We start from the raw sequence: 22,106 nt of genomic DNA on the forward strand, positions 1-22,106 counted from the left end.
AGATTAGGAGTAAAAATCATTAAATATTTTTTGTTCGCAAATGGCAAAAAATTTAGATGAAATTGTGTTAATGTGACAGCTGAAAAAGTATACGGTAACATCATCATTGCTGAGTTAAATGATGCAATCAGTTCATAAATTGTTTAGTTTAATATATTAGAAATATATTATATGTAGTGTAGGGGTCAAATTATTTTTTTACCATAGATTAATTGGGAACAAATTTATAAAAAATAAATAAATAGGGTTGTAGTTTATATTGAAATAAATATGAAAGTAATGTATTGTCCGTGCCCAGTGAATTTAATGTTGATCCCACTCGTGGGCTTGAAGTTATTTAATGAGAAACTTCACATAATAATTTATACCTTAATTTATGGATAGTTTTTCTTTTAGTCAATCCATTTATTTTTTTATATTAATTCAAGGTACATTTTTGTCTAAATACTTTAACAGACAAACAGTAATGAGCATAACAATTGCAAAATCAACCAATGAATATTGAATGGAATACCACTTAGTCCATAATTTCAAACTTCATTTCAAAGTTTTCAATTTTGAACTGCTCTTATTTGATTATACCTAAAAAGGCAGTTGCACAGAAATTAAACTAAACATCAATCTTTTCTTCTGTTTTTCTTCATTCAAACATTATTAATTGGTCCAATTAGCCTAACTGTTTGGTTTGTTGTCAATCAGTTTAGATTGACAACTAATAATAATAATATTAAAATTACATTTTTTAATGATCATAGAATGGAATTGAATCAGTCATTTTCATAGTTCTCACTATCCAAATTAAATTGATAGGCTTGCTTATAAATGACGTGGACCAATAAGAAAGCAATAAGTCATTTGGGCCTCAAAGCTATATTAAGAGTCATATAGAAAAAAGCCCATATACGTTATTGGATAAACTCATAAACTAAATTTGTTCCTTTTCTTCTCAAATTAAATGAACTTGCTCGGTTAAATATTCAAATATTGTGATGTTAACAAAATTAGAGTAACATCCATGTGATTAAGAATCATTAATTTTTTTAAATTAGTTTAAATTATAAATTATTCAGCAATATTTACATGATACAAAAAATAACACTGTTAATAACTATATATACGATACCAATTTAGTCTTGTACAAAATAATAACTAAATTTATAAATAATAACATATTAACATTTGTTTTAATATATATCAATTGGAAAAAGTTTATCATTTTAATTAAAAACAAGTTCCTGTGAAAAAATAATTCATATGTACATAAAAAAGTGAATTTATCAGTATAATAATTGACGATTAATGGAATAGCGAAAAATATGAATTGCAGTTTTATGTATTTTTGGTTTGATGTTCCTATGAAAAAATATTCATACAAGAAAATGGAGAACGTTCTTGTTTAAATTGAGTGGATGAAGCTTAATATGACTAGTTTGTGTACATGACTATTGCTATGTACAAAGAAAGTATGATATCTCATTTTCTTTTTTATTGCCCAAGACTAATTTTTCTTGAGATTGTAGGGAATCGAATTAACCAAAACATTTTTAGTGATTATACTAATTAACGAACCTGAACACAACTTTTACCATTTGCACTTAGTGATTATACTTTCGTCATCTCATATTAATCAAACCGTTTCTGTTGCGAGATTTAAGAAACTGGTGTTTAGTAAATTAGAATACTATATGTAAGAGAAAGGTAATTAAATAAAAAATAGTAAAATACGGTGTACTAGAATAAGTTATTATAAAGTGAAAAATAAGAAAACCACTACTTTTTGTTGAAAAATGATTGATTTAATTTGATACATGTCCAAAAAATGACTTAGTTGATTTAGGAAGAACAAAATATACTACTTTCCCATCCACGAAAATAGAGCGCATTTGCCATTTTTTATTGTCCAAGAAAAATGGAGCACATTTTAAAAAGGAAAGTTTTCAACAACTTCTCTCTTACATTTCCCTCTTCTCTCTTACTAATAATATGGACCCCACATTCCACTAACACTACTTCTATCTTACTTTACTAATTCTATATTAAAACTCGTGTTATTCACAATGGGTCATATTTTTTTATGGACGGAGGGACTATATCTTTTGGTATTAGTATAATACTGTCACGAATTACGATAGCTTTGAATTTGTTTCCAGAAAAAGTTAGCCCCCTCTTAATGGGTTGGTTGGGTGTGGGGTGATGAGAAACATGACATTTTATTTATGGGAAAGGTAAGGAGTTAAAGAGTCTATAATAAGTGTGACTTATTAGTAAGCATTTTCCAAGGAGTATAAATGTAGAATTCACCAAATTTTTATTTAGACTTTTGAAGTGCAAAAAAACAAAAGTTTGTTAGGAATAGAGTTGTGAAGAAAATACCAAAAATGTTCAATAAATAGCAAATTAATTGAATAAGAAAAAATAATTCATTTAATTTGAGACGTTAGAAAAAAAAATAATGGCTCAGTTAATTTAGAAGGAGGAACGGAATATACATCTTTTGGTCTCTGGGATAGATTGGGATTGGAGGGGATGAGAAATGTGACAAATTTATTTATGGGAAAAGGAAGGAATCTGAAGAGTTGATAATAAGTGTGAATTTGTTAGCATATTCCGATAAGTGGGATCCAGCAAATTTTTATTGGGACTATTTGAATGGGATAAAAGCAATTTTTTATTGGGACTATTTGAATGGGATAAAAGCAAATTTTTATTGGGACTATTTGAATGGGATAAAAGCAAATTTTTATCGGGACTATTTAAATGGGATAAAAGCAAATTTGATAAAAGTGTCTCGAATTAGTGGGATAAAGGCAACAAACAGAATTATCATTAATTAATTGTATTTTGTTAAATTTCAGTTTAAAAAATGGAATCAAATTATTAGACACGTCTGGCCCTTGGCATATAAAAAAGATATGGCTGAATTTATGTTCCATTTTCAATTTTATGTGATTGCCACTTAAATAGCTGGGAAATGAAGAAATATTAAGGTAAATGGAAGATTTACACTTTTATAGATCAGTTGTAATTAAATAATAAATGTGAGTAATGTGACTAAAATGACAAAATCAATTAATAAGCCTCAGTTGTTAATGCTGTATATATAGAAGTAGTACTAACCAATTCAATCACAAACACAAACAAAAATGGATGCAGTTTTGTTTTTCACCATTGCAGCTCTTCTCATCTCCATAATTTTTGCTATGATGATTAGGAGGTCAAGAAATCGGAACCCGAATCTGCCCCCGGGCAGCCTCGGTTGGCCTCTCGTGGGCGAATCGCTCGAGTTCCTCCGTGCCTCGGTCGACGGTGAGCCGGAGGAGTTTGTGCGGAGGAGGGTGAAGAAATACGATTCTCAAGTTTTCAAGAGTTCTCTAATGGGGGAGAATATGGTGTTCATGTGCGGAGCTGCCGGAAACAAGTTCTTGTTCAGCAACGAAAGCAAGTCGGTGACCGTGTGGTGGCCGGGCTCCGTGAGGAAGCTGCTCGGGCCATGCTTGGCCACGAGCACGGGCGACGAGGCGAGGCTCATGAGGAGGATGATTGCGTTGTTCTTGACCCCCGATGCCTTCTCGAAGCTCTATATCAAGACTATGGAAATGGTCTGTCAGCAGCATATCAAGACTCACTGGGAAGGTCTTATTTAGTTTCTCTTAATTTATTATCTCTTTATTTTTATTTTTTTTATTTTTGTTATCTTGCATATTTTATTCTTTTGGCACTGAACAGGTAAAGATGAGGTCAAAGTGTTCCCGACGATCAAGCGGTACACGTTTGGGCTTGCGTGTCGGCTTTTCATGGGGCTCGAGGATGAGGAGCATATCGGGAAGCTAGCTTCTATGTTTAATATTTTCCTTGCAGGGTTAATCTCGTTTCCGATAAATTTGCCCGGGACGAGATTCTGGAGAGGGAAGTTAGCTACGCATGCGATCAAGGATGAAGTGCTCAAGATAGTGAGAGCGAGGAGGTCTAGCTCCGAGCAGAAACTAGACCTTCTTAATCATCTGATTACCACCCCGGATGAGAGAGGCAAGTATATGACTGATTCTGTCATTGTCAACAATATTCTCATGTTGCTTTTTGCGGGACACGATACCACTAGTGTCACCATCACCATGACGATCAAGTGTCTTGCGGAACGCCCTGATATTTATGAAAAGCTTTTAAAAGGTATATGTGTTTACCTACCTATCTCTCCTACTTTATTATTTTTATAATAAATAATGATAGTTGATGTTGATGACGATGATGCCAGAGCACAAGGGCATAGGCGAGTCCGTGCAGTGGGAGGACCTACAGAAGATGAAGTACACATGGAGCGTTGCGTGTGAAGCATTGAGGCTTACACCGCCCGTCATTGGTGGTTTCAGAGAAGCCTTGATTGACATAAGCTACGGGGGCTACCACATCCCCAAGGGCTGGAAGGTATATTATATACTCGATATAGTACATTTCTAGTTATCGTTGCATATGATATGATATGATTGATATTTATGTCAGTTGTTTTGGAGCGCCTCCAACACACACATGGACTCAAGCTTGTATCCGAGCTCAGCCGACTTTGATCCATCGAGATTTGAGGAGTCGTTGGGGCCGGCCCCCTTTACGTTTGTGCCGTTTGGCGGGGGGCCGAGGATGTGCACTGGCAAAGAGTTTGCGAGGCTGGAATTACTACTACTAATGCACAATTTGGTGAAAAGATATAGGTGGAAGCTCGTGTGTCCCGATGAGAAAATTTCATGTGATCCAATGCCCACACCTCTCCAAGGTCTTCCCGTTCGTCTTCAACCGCATAACTAGTTGAAGCCTTTCTTTTGGACATCAAGATGGTGTTTTATTTTGCAATTTGGTTTAGTAATAAATGTTGTTGAACTTTTAATTTAAAATTTAATGCCGAATTTGATCTTGTCTAATGTCTTGAAATTTGTCAATTGTTGTTGTTTCGAGAAAATCAAAATTGTTGTTGTTATGATAAAAATAGGCGAAACCATATTTTATGTGTGATAAGTTATTGAAATAATAACAAACCAAGTGACTAATACAGTTATTGTTACGATTTCTTATGAAAAGCACATTACAAGTTTCAAATTAAATTGGTATAATTAGCCTAACTGTTGGTTTGATGTCAATCAGTTTACGACAACTAATAATAATAAAACTTCAAAAAACAATAATTGATGGGAACAATCTTGTTTTGACACTCACTATCCTAGTTATATTGAAACGTAATAATCTATTTGGGCTTCAAACTATATTAATTCTCATAGAAAAAGCCCATATACGTGATAGAAAACCCAATATGCGATTAAAAAATTTGTTGAATTATTTGTTAGTACTCCATAAGAGATTGTTAATTTAGATGTATTGTGTAAATGATTGTTTTTTAGATACTGTTTATTATCAGCGACGATATCTTTACTGTGCGTGTGATCCACAAATAAAGGAAAGAGTTTAGCAGGACACTTGTACTACTATGAAATCATCATTGTTTTCAAATTGAGCTATTAGCATAAAATGTGAATTGCTATAAAATCAATGACTTCAAAAAAATTATGCAGTTAATTCCTTTTATCCCAGTAGATATAACACAATGTTTTTATATAATGAACCCAAAATTTTTGAAACATATATCAAAATGATGACGTAATTACACTAATAAGTAATTGTCAATTAAAAATTTACAAAGAAAGATAAAAGTATTAAATCCTAGGAAATAATATATATAGAATAAATATACTCCATATAGCACTGCGTAGTCAAACAATAAGTCAATGATCGCAATATGAAAAAGACACTTTATTTCATTTTGTATATGTAATATATTGTATATATTGGGATCCTATTCAGATTAGCAGTTTAATAAAATAGATTAACTCATATATTTAGAAATTGTATAAATAAAAATAATTTAAAAAGAACATACTTTTATTATATTTATTTATTTATTTATTTATTTTTCCTACCAAATTGCTCCTAATTTAAATGCATCCCTAGATAGATAGTACTACTATAGTACTATGTAATAGTACTAGGGGTGGGTAGGTACGGTATACCTTACCGCGAAACCATCATACCGTATTATACCTTACCGAAAATTCGATATGAGAAAAAATCATACCTTTGCCTTACCAAAATTTTCGGTATACCGAACTTCGGTATACCTTATTTTCGGTATGACAAATTTCAATATCGATACTGTAGGGATCAGATTACTCGGGGTTCACTAATTACCGGGACCTCTTTTTATATGACAGAGACTGAGATGGCTAATCTCAGAAGGTACAAGCCAAGTACAACACCAAATATTACAAACAAGAACAATTCAGGAAGTACAAGAATTGGTAGACTAAACCCTAATCTATTACAAGACTTAACCTCTTGCAATAGTAACAGGCTTCTCACCACAATTCACCTGCACACTCAAGAAATCAGTTAGTAATATAAGGAACAGATCCAGAATGGATCTAAAACTGTAAACACAAAAACAGAACACAAGGAACAGAGAAATGGCTCGGGTCGCAACCACGACTACACCAGGGCTAAGGACCTCCTCCGTCCTATCCAACAAGTCACAAGGGAGCACCGTGGAACCAATCTAAACCCCGAGCTAGGGTTACCCGACTGCTACCACTTACAGCTACCTCACGCCACAGATCTGACTCAATCATAGCCACAAGGCCTCAAGAACCCTCGGATCTCACGGATCTAAGAAACCAACCGATAAACCTCCCAGAAATCACACAGGGACAAACTCAACCGTTTGAACTCACTCAAATCTCCAGATCAACGCAGAGGTTGAGAGATAACACTCGATCCTCACCAAAAAGAAGAGATCGAAGCCATCGGAGAAGAAAATCGGCCAGAGTTTCAGAGAGAGAGAGAGAGTTTCTTAGAGAGAAGGCAGAGCGAAAGCTCGAGAAGAGAGAGAGAGAATAGTGAATCGAATGAGTGAGTGAAGAGTTGAGAGTCGATTAAAGACTCAGAGAAAACACACCTCACAATCCAACGGCTCAGCGTCATAATCCGGGTGAAGATGACACGTGGCAGCCATCGGGTAATCGCTCCAAAAGTAATGGGCCAAGAAGAGTTGGACTCATTACACTTAGAACGGGCCATCAATTAAAACGGCCCAGCCGAATTAATTCCAAGCCCAAAAGGTGGTCCATAATTCCACAGATACCATACCTTATTTTCAGTATGTCATATCTAAATTCGGTATACCGTACTTTTGCGGTATACCAGAGTTTTACGGTATATCGGACTACAATACGACATACCAAAATATCATTATTTTGTAAATAATTCTAAATACAAACACAAATGAAAATAAATTTTCAATAATACTTAGAAAACATGAAATTTAATCAAACTCAAACATATTCAATAAAAAAAACTGCAACAATTAAACTCCACGCAATCACATAATCGTTCAACGATATTTGTTTGGAACTAATTTAACTAAAATCTTATATTTGTTTGAAACTAATTGATTCAACGATATCAAGTTTTTCTAATTGAGTTTATTTGATTTTATATTTACATGATTACCCGACAACTATAATGAGGCAAGCTTTGATTTCTACGTGTAAATATTTATTTGTTTGGTAAAAGTATGAATTTACTTGATATAATTTGGCATATATTGATATCGGTATTTACCGAAAATTATGGTATATACCATATTTTCGGTATATACCTAAAATTACGGTATATACCGTATTTTCGGTATACCCCGGTATACCTCGATATATGAAAATTCATACAGTTACCGTACCGAAATAAATTGGTAAGGTATGATACCTTACCGAAAATTGCGGTATACCGAAAATCCGATATTTTCGGTATTTTTTCGATACGGTAAGTGCGGTATTTCGGTATTTTGGTATTTTTACCCAGCCCTAAATAGTACTAAGATTTAAATTGTTTTTGGCTATGTTAGTAAAACTTCTTTGGCCGGTGTAAGAAATGTGGGGAGACAAAGGTAAAAAGTGAAAAGATTAAGTAGAGACCGTTACTAGATATGAGATGATTAAATGTAAGTAATTAAGTTTTTTTAGCATTAGAACTGTAGAGCACATGGAGGCATTGTTGATGATTGAGAATGAATCATGCTAGAAGATGATGGAGAAGAAGAAGTATAAGAATGTTCTTGCTTTCAGTGTGTGTTGTGTGTGAAGTGATGGAGTGTGGAGGGAAAATTTGTGGGTTTGGAATCTTGGGGTTGGTGGAATTAAATGAGGAAAGTGTTGGTTTGGGGACTGTAATATTTTTAGAGTACTCCTTTTTATTGGATATTTTGTTTATCTATATTGAGATAATAGAATTTGTGATTTTTGCATAGGTATTAAAAATTTTATGCGTTGAATTATCTGATTTTGGTAGTGAATTGGATTCTAGACGATTTAATGATGCTTTAAAGCACGAGGCAGTCGAACGTGCTTAACTGGTACTACTTTTTAGCACGAAAGCCTAATTTTGCATAAATTCGATTCCCTTAGGGGAATAAAATGAAATCGAAAGTTCATTAGTTATTAGACATGTTTTTTAAGTTATCGTATAAAGCTAGAATTTAAGTTGTTAGATTTTTAAGTTGTCGTATAAAACCAAAATACTCTACAATAATACTAATGATCTCTCTATCTACCGTCACTAGTCTTGATATTTGATTAACTAAGTTTTAGTAAAAAAATTGATAAATATTAAAGAGATATAGAAGAAAAAAAAGCGTTTAGAGATTTATTAGTGGAGATCAAGACTTGCGTAGTTAAAGATGGAATCTAATCATAAATGGAATACAACTATTTTTTATTAACGGGCATAAAAAGAATAAAATTGGCTATAGACAAATGAAGTAGTATGATATTATCTCTTTTTTTCGATTTTACAGAGACAAATTTGTACCGAGATTGTATTGCACTGAATTAAATCAATATTAATTTGTGTCACAGATAGTTGTAGTATTTAGTTAGAAAACTAATCATTTGTGTCATTGTTTTGAGATTAAACATATCAAATTCTATCTAATCAATCAAATAACATTCATAAAACTCAACATAATTTGTGAAATCGAAAATCATTTTTAACATTGCACTGAGTGAGCATATTCTTGTCATCCCAAATCAATTGAAGCGGTTTTTTTTTTATCATTTTTAAGAAACTGGTATCTATTCAATAAATTTCATGTGATCCAATGCCCACACCTCTCCAAGGTCTTCCCGTTCGTCTTCAACCGCATAACTAGTTGAAGTCATTCTTTGGACATCGAGATGGTTTTTTTATTTTGCAATTTGGTTTAGTAATAAATGTTGTTGAACTTTTAATTTAAATTTTAATGCCGAATTTGATCTTGTCTAATGTCTTGAAATTTGTCTGTCGTTCATAAATTTACTTTTGTGTGTTTCGAGAAAATCAAAATTGTTGTTGTTATGATAAAAATAGGCGAAACATTATTTTATGTGTGATAAGTTATTGAAATAATAACAAACCAAGTGACTAATACAGTTATTGTTACGATTTCTTATGCCATCCGCAATGGCGCCTAGCGCACCGCCTAGCTGAGCGCCGGCGCTAGGCGGTCCATTGCAACCGCCCAGCGATTTTCGGAATAAAAAACTGCCGAGCGCTCGCCGATTTTTAGGCGCTAGGCGATGCGCTGGGCAATCCGCTCGGCGCTATTGCAGCGTCCGGATCGCCTAGCGCACTGCCTAGCCGATTTTTTTTTCCGAAACACTATATATACGCGGTTTGCACGTTATTTTCATTTGCACCACTTGTTTTAACGAGTACTCTCTCTATCTTAATTTCTGTACAAGATCAACAACGTGAAATGGAGAACAACAACGAAGGTACTCCAATGACGAGCGGGTCTCAAACTCCCCCGGTACCCGTGGGAGGTGGATGGGGTCCGATGCCCGGGTACTACAACATGTACCCGTGGCAGCAGATGATGCCCGGGGATGGCAGCTGGGGGAGTATGTCGGCGTGGTAGGGGGTATCGGGGATGCAGCCCGGTGTGCATATGACGCCGGGGTGGGCACCCGGGATGCAGATGATGCCTGGGGGGACGACGATGCAGCCCCCGACGCAGGGGACGACAGGGTGGGTACCGGCGATGCAACACCCGACAGGGGGGGTACCGGGGACGCAGGGGACGCCGGGGGATGAAAACGTCTATCGCCCCAGTTTTGATTTTTCGACTGCTTCTTCGCACACTTCGACCCCAACGGAGACGCAGTTCACGCAATTTGAAACTTTCTCCTTGGATGAGTTGGGGTTTGATATGCTCGGTGTTCCGGAAACTCCCGTTCCCGCGGGGGGAGCAGTACGGGGCGCCCCAAAGAAGAAGGGCATGTCACGACCGCACTTGCTAGGGGTGTTACAAACGAGGCGATCGTGACCAAGGGACAAACATATAGAATAGCATTTAATGATTTCAGTTCATAAGAAAGACTCAATTAGCTTAAAAGAATAATATTTTAGTTCAAAAATATATATATATATATATATATATATAGCAGCGGAAATAAGGTTTCAAAGAGAGTCAAGGATGACGCCTATGTATGAAGACACAACGCATCCAAATTCCCTATGCCGACTCAACATCCACTGCAACATCCCGCTCAACCTGCACATAGGGAAAACACATGCAGGGCTGAGTACTTGTTGTACTCAATGGGCTCATGCCGAAAACATTTTTTATAAAAACAGTTATGTCATCCATACCAGTGATCTCGAGTTTTATGAAGTTAAGAAATATCACGAGAACACAAAAATATTTCAAAGTCTGGCCAGACAATCAATCTCCCCATTTTCTCATCAATCATTCAATCACATTCTCTTTCCATTGTGCGACGAAAGTATGGCCACACTATTCGCCCACGAGACCGGCCGACTAGCAAGGACGGCTCACGATCCCACCTGTGTACACTAGCCTGATAGGGTTTGCGGCCCTACTCAGACCCGAATTCGTTTCATTCATAGCCCTATAGCCTAATGGAGCGCACTCACAAACTAGGCATCAGGCACAATCTCATCATCAAAACAAACATGGCATGACATAACACTTTAAACCACCCTTATTACACCATAATCATACTTTTGAAAGCGTAAAAGAGTTTAGTAAAAGAAAGCCCACCTCGTCTGCTTAAACCATTCAATATCCATTTAAGGCAACCCTTGTTCCTCGAGCTCACGTATACTCAATCACCCTTGCCAACGACAAAACAGATCAGCCTTTCGTAAACTTATATTATCATGCATGTCCTATCGTTCATTTTATCATTCTCTTACCCATATATAAATCATGTATATCACTTATAACATAACAATATAGTCATCTTGTAAAGATAAAAAATTTAGCAGAACTGCGCAACCATTTTGTAAAAATCATTAAAAATTCACCCGACTTCCGTTGGGGCTAAAACTTTACCAACATGCAGTAGACTCATCAAATAACTTCCAGTTTAAATTTCATATCAAAATACCCCCTTTTGGTCGGTCAATTCGGAAACGTAACCTACTGGTCGAGAAAACATTTTCTGGCAGAATTGCACAGTCAACTTAAAAAAATCACCAAATATTCATCCTTCCTCGTATGACGCTAAAATTTGGTCACAACACATTAGACACATTCAAGTTCACCCAGTTAAAATTTCACACCGAAATCATATCATTTGGTCAGTAAAAACATTTATGCAACTCTCTGATCGGAACATAAAATTCTAGCAGCACTGCGCAGTTCATTTGAAAAATTCACCGTAAATTCATACGATGTCCAATAAGGCTGAAATTTTCACAAGACTTAGAAGACACTTCAAATGTTCATCTAGTTCAAGAATCACATCAAAAGGAGGTCATTTGGTCAGTCAAACAGATTTCGAAACATTCTGGCCGAGAACACACGTTACTGGCAGAATTGCGCAGTCGACTTCAAACATTTTTCAAAAATTCATTTTTCGACAAAAAGGGCTGAAATTTATACGAGACACAGAAATCACCTTGAAATTTACTCAGTAAAATTTTCGTATCAAAATTCGACCGTTTGATGGGTCAAATACAGATCATAAGTCACTGGTCGTGTATCACAGATTTCTGGTTCAAGTTCGAAAATAGGGTTTTTAAAACTTCCACAACACAAACACCGATTTTTCATGCTCGAAAACACATAATCATGCTTACACGTTCCTCATACACATATTTGCACATAAACTCATATTATTCACCAAATATTTCAATCCAACACACATGATTTCAATCAACAGTGCAAAATCAAACAAGTTCTTACGAAACACACTTTCCCTCCCGTTAAACTTGCGATCTATCAAACCTACACCCTCTACATGCATGTAGGACTCAAGAACATGGTCAAAACGGGTAGGATGATAGAAAGTGAACAATATACCTTCTTGAATCAAGAAAAACGAACGGTAGAAACAAACGTTGACACGATTCGTCCCTCTCCCTTCACCGCTGCCACGAATCCGCCGTCGCGGATCCGCCGCCATCGGCTCCTCCTCTCTCTTCTCTCTCTCGGATTCTCGATTTCGAAAGAAATGAAATGAAATGAAAGAGGAGGGAGGTTGTATTTATAGAAAATATTTTCATAAAAGACAAAAATTCACGTCTTTTCGTTTCGATGTGACGCGTAATTAATGCGGCGTTGAAAAACGTGCCTGATGTGACGTGATTCTTATCCAACTTTTCGTCTCGATTTGTTGTCGAAAGTGTATTTGATACGTGGTTTATTCTTTCGTGTAGGTAACGATTTAACGGGTCGTTACATTCTACCCACCTTAACAGAAATTTCGTCCCGAAATTTGATCGTCTTACATAAACAACTCGGGGTACTTTTCTTTAATTCCATCTTCTAACTCCCACGTGGCTTCCTTGGAACCATGGTGTTTCCAACACTTTCACGAATGCTATCGACTTGTATCGCAACTCTTGTATCTTTCGATCTAGGATTGCCTCTGGCCTTTCCTCGTAGCTCATGTCGGGGTTTAGGATCACTTTTTCTTGACGAATCACATGCTTGGGGTCAAACACGTACTTGTGCAACTGCGACACTTGGAACATGTTGTGCACATTCCCAAACTGGGAGGTAACGCCAAACGATACGCTACAGGACCTACTTCATCGATAAACTCGTACGGTCCTACAAAGTGCGATTTCAACTTGCCCTTCATTCCAAACCTCACAACTTCTTTCGTCGGGGGTACTTTCAAGAACACTTTATCACCAACGTCGAATTTGATTTCCGTTCGACGCACGTCAGCATAGTACTTTTGCCTATCTTGAGCTTTCTTGATCCTTGCGCGGATTTGATGCAAAATTTCGGTCATTTCCTTTATAGCGTTGGGTCTTAACATCTTCCTCTCGCCAACTTCATCCCAATATAGTGGGGATTGACACTTCCTGCCATTTAAAGCTTCATACGGAGCCATATCGATCGTCGCTTGGTAGTTATTGTTGTAGGTGAATTCAACCAACGGCAGAACAGTTTCCCAACTTTCCCCTCAATCTAAGACAACGGCTCGTAGCATATCCTCAAGCGTTTGAATCGTCCTCTCTGACTGTCCATCCGATTGCGGGTGATAAGCAGTTCTGAAGTTCAATTGCGTGCCCAAATCTCGTTGCAAACTCATCCAAAACTTTGATGTGATTTTCGTATTGCGGTCGGACACAAAAGTCTTTGGCACTCCATGCAAACGTACAATCTCACTCACGTAGATCTTAGCTAATTTTTCCGATCCATAGGAAATCTTTAATCGGTAAGAAGTGCGCGCTTTTAGTCAGTCGATCGATAATCACCCAAATCGCAGTGTTGCCCTTATGTGACTTTTGCAAACTCATCACGAAGTCCATGGCTATATGCTCCCACTTCCATTCGGGAATTTCGAGTGGTTGCAACTTTCCATATGGCCGCTGGTGTAAGGCATTCACTTGTTGGCATGCTAGACATCGTTCCACATGTGACGCCACGTCTCCTTTCATCCTATTCCACCAAAAACGTTGCTTCAAATCTCGATACATCTTCGTACTTCCTAGGTGGGCAGTATAAGGCGTATTGTGCTTCACTTATAATCTCATCTTTTAGCGCCTCATCGCTCGACACACCCAATCGTCCATCTTACGTCAAAACATTACCCGCCTCCTCACGATAATGATCGAGCTTCTCGGCTCTCACCTTCACACGAAATTCTTCCAACTTCTCATCACGTCGTTGGGCTTCTATGAGCTTGGTTCTCAAATCTGACTCAATCACTAGCGTCGCTATTCTTTCTCCTACTGTCTCGGGCTCTTTTACTATTTCCAACTGCATCTTATCGAACTCACGGATAAATGCTTCCTCCTGAGTTAGCAACAAAGCCAATTGAGGCTGGTCCTTCTTACTCAAAGCATCTGCCACAACGTTCGCCTTGTCCGGATGATAGTGAATACCACAGTCATAGTCTTTCAAGACTTCTAACCAACGTCATTGTCGCATGTTTAGTTCCTTCTGCTCGAGTACTTGAGACTCTTATGATCCGTATAAATCTCACATCACACTCCATAGAGATGGTGTCTCCAAATTTTCAGTGCGTGCACTACTGCTGCTAGTTCCAAATCATGGGTCGGAAAATTCAGCTCATTCGATCTCAACTGTCGGGAAGCATATGCTATCACTTTCCCATCTTGCATCAACACGCATCCAAGTCCTAGTTTCTGATGTATCAGTAGAGACGGCGAAGTCCTTGTTGGCTGTCGGCACCGTTAGAACAGGTGATGTGGTCAACTTTTCTTTCAATCGTTGGAAACTCGCCTCGCATTCCGGCGTCCAAACCTCTTTGATTCCTTTCTTCAACAATTGTGTCATTGGTCTCACGATTTTAGAGAATCCCTCGATGAAGCGTCGGTAGTATCCCGCCAATCCAAAAAAAAACTGCGGATTTCACTCGGCATTTTCTGTGATTTCCAATTTTGCACAGTCTCAACCTTTGAAAGGTCTACTTGAATCTCATTTGCCGTCACGATATGACCAAGAAAGTTCACTCGAGTCAACTAAAATTCATATTTACTAAACTTGGCATAAAGCTTCTCCCTTCGTAACGTTTCCAACACAGTTTGCAGATGCCCTCCATGTTCCTCCTCGTTCTTCGAGTATACTAAAATATCGTCGATGAAGACTAACACGAACTTGTCAAGATACTCATGGAAAACTCGGTTCATCAAGTCCATGAAGACGGCCGGGGCGTTGGTCAGCCTAAATGGCATCACGACGAATTCATAATGGCCATAACGAGTGCGAAAAGCAGTCTTAAGTACATCCTCTCGTCGGACCTTTAGTTGATGATACCCTGATCTCAAATCAATTTTCGAGAATACGCCCTCTCCTCGAAGTTGTTCAAACAAATCATCAATCCTTGGCAGTGGGTACTTATTCTTCAAGGTCATCTTGTCGAGCTCACGGTAGTCGATGCACATCCTCATCGTTCCATCCCTTTTTCTTTACGAACAACACCGGCGCTCCCCACGGTGTCACACTAGGTCGGATAAAACCCAAGTCTAACAATTCTTGCAACTGAATCTTCAACTCTGCCAACTCTTTAGGGGCCATTCGGTATGACGCCTTCGATACTGGCGCAGACCCTGGTTCCAAATCAATAGTGAACTCTAATTGTCTGTCTGGTGGCGGTCCAGGCAAAGCTTTGGGAAAACACATCGAGAAAATTTCGTACTACTACCACGTCTTCCACTCTCAAATCCTTCTTTTCCTCTCAGTTCAAGTACACAAGATACGCCGGACGCCCTTTCCTTATCATCATGGTTGCTTGCAATGCGGAGATTATAGAGGGTTGTCGATTTAAAGAAATCCCATACAAAAATAGTCGGTTCGTCGCCAGGGGTTTGAAAAGGAATTTGCCTCTAGCTGGTGTATCACTTTTACGCATGTCTGAGTATAGAAACTTATTTCCCCGTGTGCATTCGAAAAGCTCAACCCCACCCTTTTCTCCAAGTCTAGTATCAAGAACTCGAGGATTGATCAAGCAGTCTTACTTGGACATGAACTGAATTCAAAATGGTAGCAACACTGCTGAAGGTGTCTTAATCAGAAAGGTTGCAGAATTAATCAAGAAACAAGAACAACACTTCTAGTTTGACTCTTTTAGATCTCATCACCAACTTGCAGAAATTGGTTCGAAAAAATATGGCAGGGTCTAAGTTTCATTGATCTTGATCATGTTCATTCTGGAAATTAAGGTTTCAAATAAACTCATAAAGGTTGAGACTTTACTTCTGACGAGAGCTCGAAAGAATATGAGATAGGCCTTGAAAACAGGATGAAACTGAATCAGGTCTCAAATTCCATAGTAGGCTGCCAATTAAGATATTTCAATTGTCAAATCAAATTTGCAAAATTTTGGCATCAATGAATGATGGTTCAAACATGTCATGACATGAGATGGTCAATCGTGTAAGGATTTAGAAGCATAGACAATGTCATGAGGTAGCACTGATCATGGTTCGACGACATCATGTTACTGAATAATGATGTCACATCAATGGATTCACAGGGTTGCAACCAACGTGAAGTGAACTTTTTTAGGAAGATCGGCTAAATCAACCACGTTAAGGAAAAAGAGACACAATAGCCTTAACTTGGTGTTGCAGAAAGAAAATCATTGAGCATGAAACAATATGTGTAGTGAAACTGAGCTAAAAATTTCACTTCTGCAAGGAAGAACTTGTCGCATGCATAGTTACGAAATAAAAAGGTGTACAAAAGTTCCAAGAAGAATATTCCATCTTTTGAAGAAACATGTTTGGGAATGGGATCGTACTGAAGGTCATAACTGCAAACAACTTTAGAAATGAATTTCAAAGGCGGAAGTTCATAAATTCAAAATATTGTCGTTACAAAAGATGAATCAAAGAAGACTACTAACCAAGATGTCCAAAAATGACGAAGGCAACCAAAAATTTTCAAGAACTGAAAGTGAGTCATGACTCGATATAGGAAAAGAAATAACGTGCAATAATTGTGAATTGTGAGTCAACCAAGGTCGTAATTAGATAAAGGCTCACCGTTAATTAAAAGATTCCAAAAAGAATTTCTTATAATCCAAGTAAGTACTGTTGATTAAAATCATTCATTCTAGCTACGAGGGTCACGCTATCACGTTCATCTTTCTGAGGCCGAACATGGTAACATCGTTCTACGAAACTATTGATTCCAAGTTAAGATTCATCGTGTCGTTACAACTAATAACTGTATTCGAAAGCCATATCTTCATATATTCCTTGCACGTGATAATCGTCATTTTCTTAAAGCGTTGTAGTTATACTCGCGCTCTCAACATGATATAACGGTCGTTTTCGCCGCATCGCCACTTTTGACCGAAGATCGGATTTATCTACTAGATCGCAGGTATGATCTCTACATCCGTTGTAGGATTACATCATTTCGCATCTCTTCTTGCCTCGAACATTTCTCGTTTGGAACATCTCTTCAATTTGCACTTCTTCTTTTCTTAAACTCTTTATCATATGCTACGTCTTTTCGCATTCTCCTTGTTCTCGTCATTCAGGAAAAAATTTTTTGAATTTGTAATCATTCGATAAAGTTCGAGTTCACACCACATATTTCCATTTTTCCTATCACTCGGAAAAGTGATCTTGCAGTTGTCAACAACTAACTTCGATATCATTCAATCTAACATACTTCTTAGGCACTCTATGTTCGCATACAAGGTTCATAGCGTCATATTTCACTCCCACCAACAATTTCATAATATTCTCATACTTCAACGTCAATAGACCATTAATTAATACGCGTTTCACACATTAAGCTTGCTCCATTAGTTCGCGTCATTCCAAGAAATAGAAAAAGTTTCATGGTCCACCGGTCTACATCCTCTATCTCGATAATTTGGAAATTTCGCCCCACTTTTCATTCTCGTTCGTTTTCATTGCTCGGGAAAGCAATAGGTGAGTTTTCAAATTAGAACTACGGTCCGCGTGGTCAACTAGGTCTACATCTTCGGCACTCTAAGTTCACGACACATTTCATCATCTCGTAGATAGCAAAATATCACAACAAGTACTATAACACACGACATTTTCACATCTCAAAGCAAAACACTTTCACACTTCTCATTATCATTCAAAACTTTTGAAATAAAATTTTCTTCAGACTCTCACACTTTCCTCAAAATTTTCACATCTCACTTTCAACTTTAGAGTAAAAGTTTTGACTCAAAACTCAAAACATACTTGAACATCCACTTTCATCACTCGTATAAAACACTCCATAGAATAACGCTTCATACTTCGCACCTCATAACATATATAACATCACACTTCCATGGCTAAATTTTCCAATTGAAAAGGATTTTTTTTTTTTATAAATCATAAACACAACATTTTCCATTGAACAATTAATTTTTCCCAAAAGAAAGAACTAACATTTTTTTTTCCAACAACCTTCCACAACATAAACATTTTTCCTCAATCAAACTCCACTAGAACAACAAGTCATTAATATTACGAAATATCATAACACATTTGTATTCCAAACAAAACACTCATGCACTTCACATATATGTTTGAAACAACATTCTTAAATTACACATTTATTTTCAAAAAAAAAATTTAACATTCTCAAAACAACTCATCAACTTTCGTCCTTCATGTAAAACATTCCATCTTCCTATGTTCACATGCTTACGTCATCACTTTCACATATTTAACACATACTTAGGTCATCATACCAATCTTGCTCATGCTCCATATAATCACATCATAACAATCTCATGATCAACATACCACACGTGCTTAGATCATCTTGTCAATCATGCGCATACTTCACATAATCATACTATCACAACATCGTGTTCACATATATAACACGTGCTTAAAATTTCAATGTCAATCTTACTCATATTCCACATAATCATATCATCAAAATTCAGCTTCACGTATAACATTCATTCTCATGCGTACACTTGCCAAAACATCCTCATCATATCATCATCAATTTCATACATCGATCTCACATTCTTTCAACAACTTAAAACATACCTCACTTTCTTTGGTTGAGCGTGATGCTTTGGATGTTGAGCCTTCGTGACACTTCCAGTTTAAGGTTTACCATTCTAGACTTAAGGTGAAAGAAGACTCTCGGACCAGAGCGAAAGAACGAAGCTCTGATACCACTCTGTCACGACCGCACTTGCTAGGGGTGTTACAAACGAGGCGATCGTGACCAAGGGACAAACATATAGAATAGCATTTAATGATTTCAGTTCATAAGAAAGACTCAATTAGCTTAAAAGAATAATATTTTAGTTCAAAAATATATATATATATATATATATATATATATATATATATATATATATATATATATATATAGCAGCGGAAATAAGGTTTCAAAGAGAGTCAAGGATGACGCCTATGTATGAAGACACAACGCATCCAAATTCCCTATGCTGACTCAACATCCACTGCAACATCCCGCTCAACCTGCACATAGGGAAAACACATGCAGGGCTGAGTACTTGTTGTACTCAATGGGCTCATGCCGAAAACATTTTTAATAAAAACAGTTATGTCATCCATACCAGTGATCTCGAGTTTTATGAAGTTAAGAAATATCACGAGAACACAAAAATATTTCAAAGTCTGACCAGACAATCAATCTCCCCATTTTCTCATCAATCATTCAATCACATTCTCTTTCCATTGTGCGACGAAAGTATGGCCACACTATTCGCCCACGAGACCGGCCGACTAGCAAGGACGGCTCACGATCCCACCTGTGTACACTAGCCTGATAGGGTTTGCGGCCCTACTCAGACCCGAATTCGTTTCATTCATAGCCCTATAGCCTAATGGAGCGCACTCACAAACTAGGCATCAGGCACAATCTCATCATCAAAACAAACATGGCATGACATAACACTTTAAACCACCCTTATTACACCATAATCATACTTTTGAAAGCGTAAAAGAGTTTAGTAAAAGAAAGCCCACCTCGTCTGCTTAAACCATTCAATATCCATTTAAGGCAACCCTTGTTCCTCGAGCTCACGTATACTCAATCACCCTTGCCAACGACAAAACAGATCAGCCTTTCGTAAACTTATATTATCATGCATGTCCTATCGTTCATTTTATCATTCTCTTACCCATATATAAATCATGTATATCACTTATAACATAACAATATAGTCATCTTGTAAAGATAAAAAATTTAGCAGAACTGCGCAACCATTTTGTAAAAATCATTAAAAATTCACCCGACTTCCGTTGGGGCTAAAACTTTACCAACATGCAGTAGACTCATCAAATAACTTCCAGTTTAAATTTCATATCAAAATACCCCCTTTTGGTCGGTCAATTCGGAAACGTAACCAACTGGTCGAGAAAACATTTTCTGACAGAATTGCACAGTCAACTTCAAAAAAAATCACCAAATATTCATCCTTCCTCGTATGACGCTAAAATTTGGTCACAACACATTAGACACATTCAAGTTCACCCAGTTAAAATTTCACACCGAAATCATATCATTTGGTCAGTAAAAACATTTATGCAACTCTCTGATCGGAACATAAAATTCTAGCAGTACTGCGCAGTTTATTTGAAAAATTCACCGTAAATTCATACGATGTCCAATAAGGCTGAAATTTTCACAAGACTTAGAAGACACTTCAAAGTTTCATCTAGTTCGTACGCCAACGCCCTCCGCATGCAGAGCAGTGGCCAAACGGAGGAAGACTGCAGGAGGATAGTGATGTGATATTTTAGAGTTCTTAATCAATGTATAAAGATTATCAAGTTCAATTATTTTAACTCTAATAATACTACACTACTGCAAGAATACAGTATCGTAGTAGTATTTCAAGTGTCGATCCACAGGGAGGCGAGATTGCTTACACTTAATATGACTACACAAAGTATAAAAAGATTTTGTTTTGATTTTGAGATGGTTAACTAACTTAAGCTACTGAAATGAGATTTTTGACACGAGAAAGACAGGTCACTCCAAGTTGCTCACTAAGCTTGCGTTGTTTTACACCATTTACAACGAAACATACGACGGGATTATAATTATCAACCTAATCGCGTGCACTGAACATGTCTACGACGTATAGTTCACAGTCAGCTGAACACTTGTTCCATGAACCAACTTTCAACGACATTTAATTCCTGCGGATGCGCGGGAATAAATGTCGTCTACTATAATCACTTACCTAATCCACTATCAATTTATCCCCTGAACAGTTCTAAATCGAAAGCATACCAACAAACGATCAATCCTAAGCTATGTTAAAGAGACAATAGTTAAGATTTAACAACACTACATCATTAGCCAAAAACGTAGCATTTTAATTATCAAACACATTGCTGGTATCAAACATACGATTCAAGGTGTTAAAACAAATACACAAGCCTAGATTACAACTCGGAGCAACAAAGAGAGCCTAGCCTATACACATGGTAGAATGTAGAAATAAAACCATAGGTGTGATGCTCTCGTCGAGTGGAGTCGGGATTCGGGAATGGATGGTCGGAATAATGGCCGGAATGCCTTCCTTCTCTTCTTCCTCTCCTCCTTTCTCTCCCTCTGTCTTTTTCTCTGTCTCGTCCCCCCTCTCCAATTCATTTTCCCAGCCTTTTTAATCCTTCAACCGCTGGGTCAACTGCAAAATCGCAGTTACGCGACTAAAACGCCCGACCGGGCGAATTCAAAGGAGGTAATCGCCCGACCGGGCGAAAGGCTACTGCATGGCCTCGCGGGAAACGCCCGACCGGGCGTTTAGTTGAAATCAGAACGCCCGACCGGGCGAACTTTCTGGACTCCACATGCACAATATGGAAACGCCCGACCGGGCGTTTAGCGACATCAAAACGCCCGACCGGGCGAACTCTCTGGAATCTCAGCTATGCATTTCCGACGAACTTCCAGCTTCTAACACCCGAAACTACACTCAAAGCACGACTTGGTGAGTTATAATTAACATGAAATCCGGGGTAAAGAATAGGAAATAAGCTTCGCATCAAATACCCCCAAACTTAAGCTCTTGCTCGCCCCGAGCAAGGTACATTTTTTAGCACAAAAACTC

General features: G+C 37.5%; 1 protein-coding gene across 1 annotated transcript; it reads left to right on the forward strand.

The window, feature by feature from the left end:
- The first annotated feature begins 3,143 nt into the window (after window positions 1-3,143).
- Window positions 3,144-4,797, forward strand: LOC121746120 (beta-amyrin 28-monooxygenase-like). The gene is made up of 4 exons (XM_042140036.1): window positions 3,144-3,633; window positions 3,727-4,167; window positions 4,253-4,422; window positions 4,498-4,797. The coding sequence occupies exons 1-4, from the start codon at window positions 3,144-3,146 to the stop codon at window positions 4,795-4,797; spliced, it is 1,401 nt and encodes a 466-aa protein (XP_041995970.1).
- Window positions 4,798-22,106: the final 17,309 nt, after the last annotated feature.

Source organism: Salvia splendens, chromosome 8 (assembly GCF_004379255.2).
Source record: "Salvia splendens isolate huo1 chromosome 8, SspV2, whole genome shotgun sequence".
In the NCBI taxonomy this organism is placed as follows: Eukaryota; Viridiplantae; Streptophyta; class Magnoliopsida; order Lamiales; family Lamiaceae; genus Salvia; species Salvia splendens.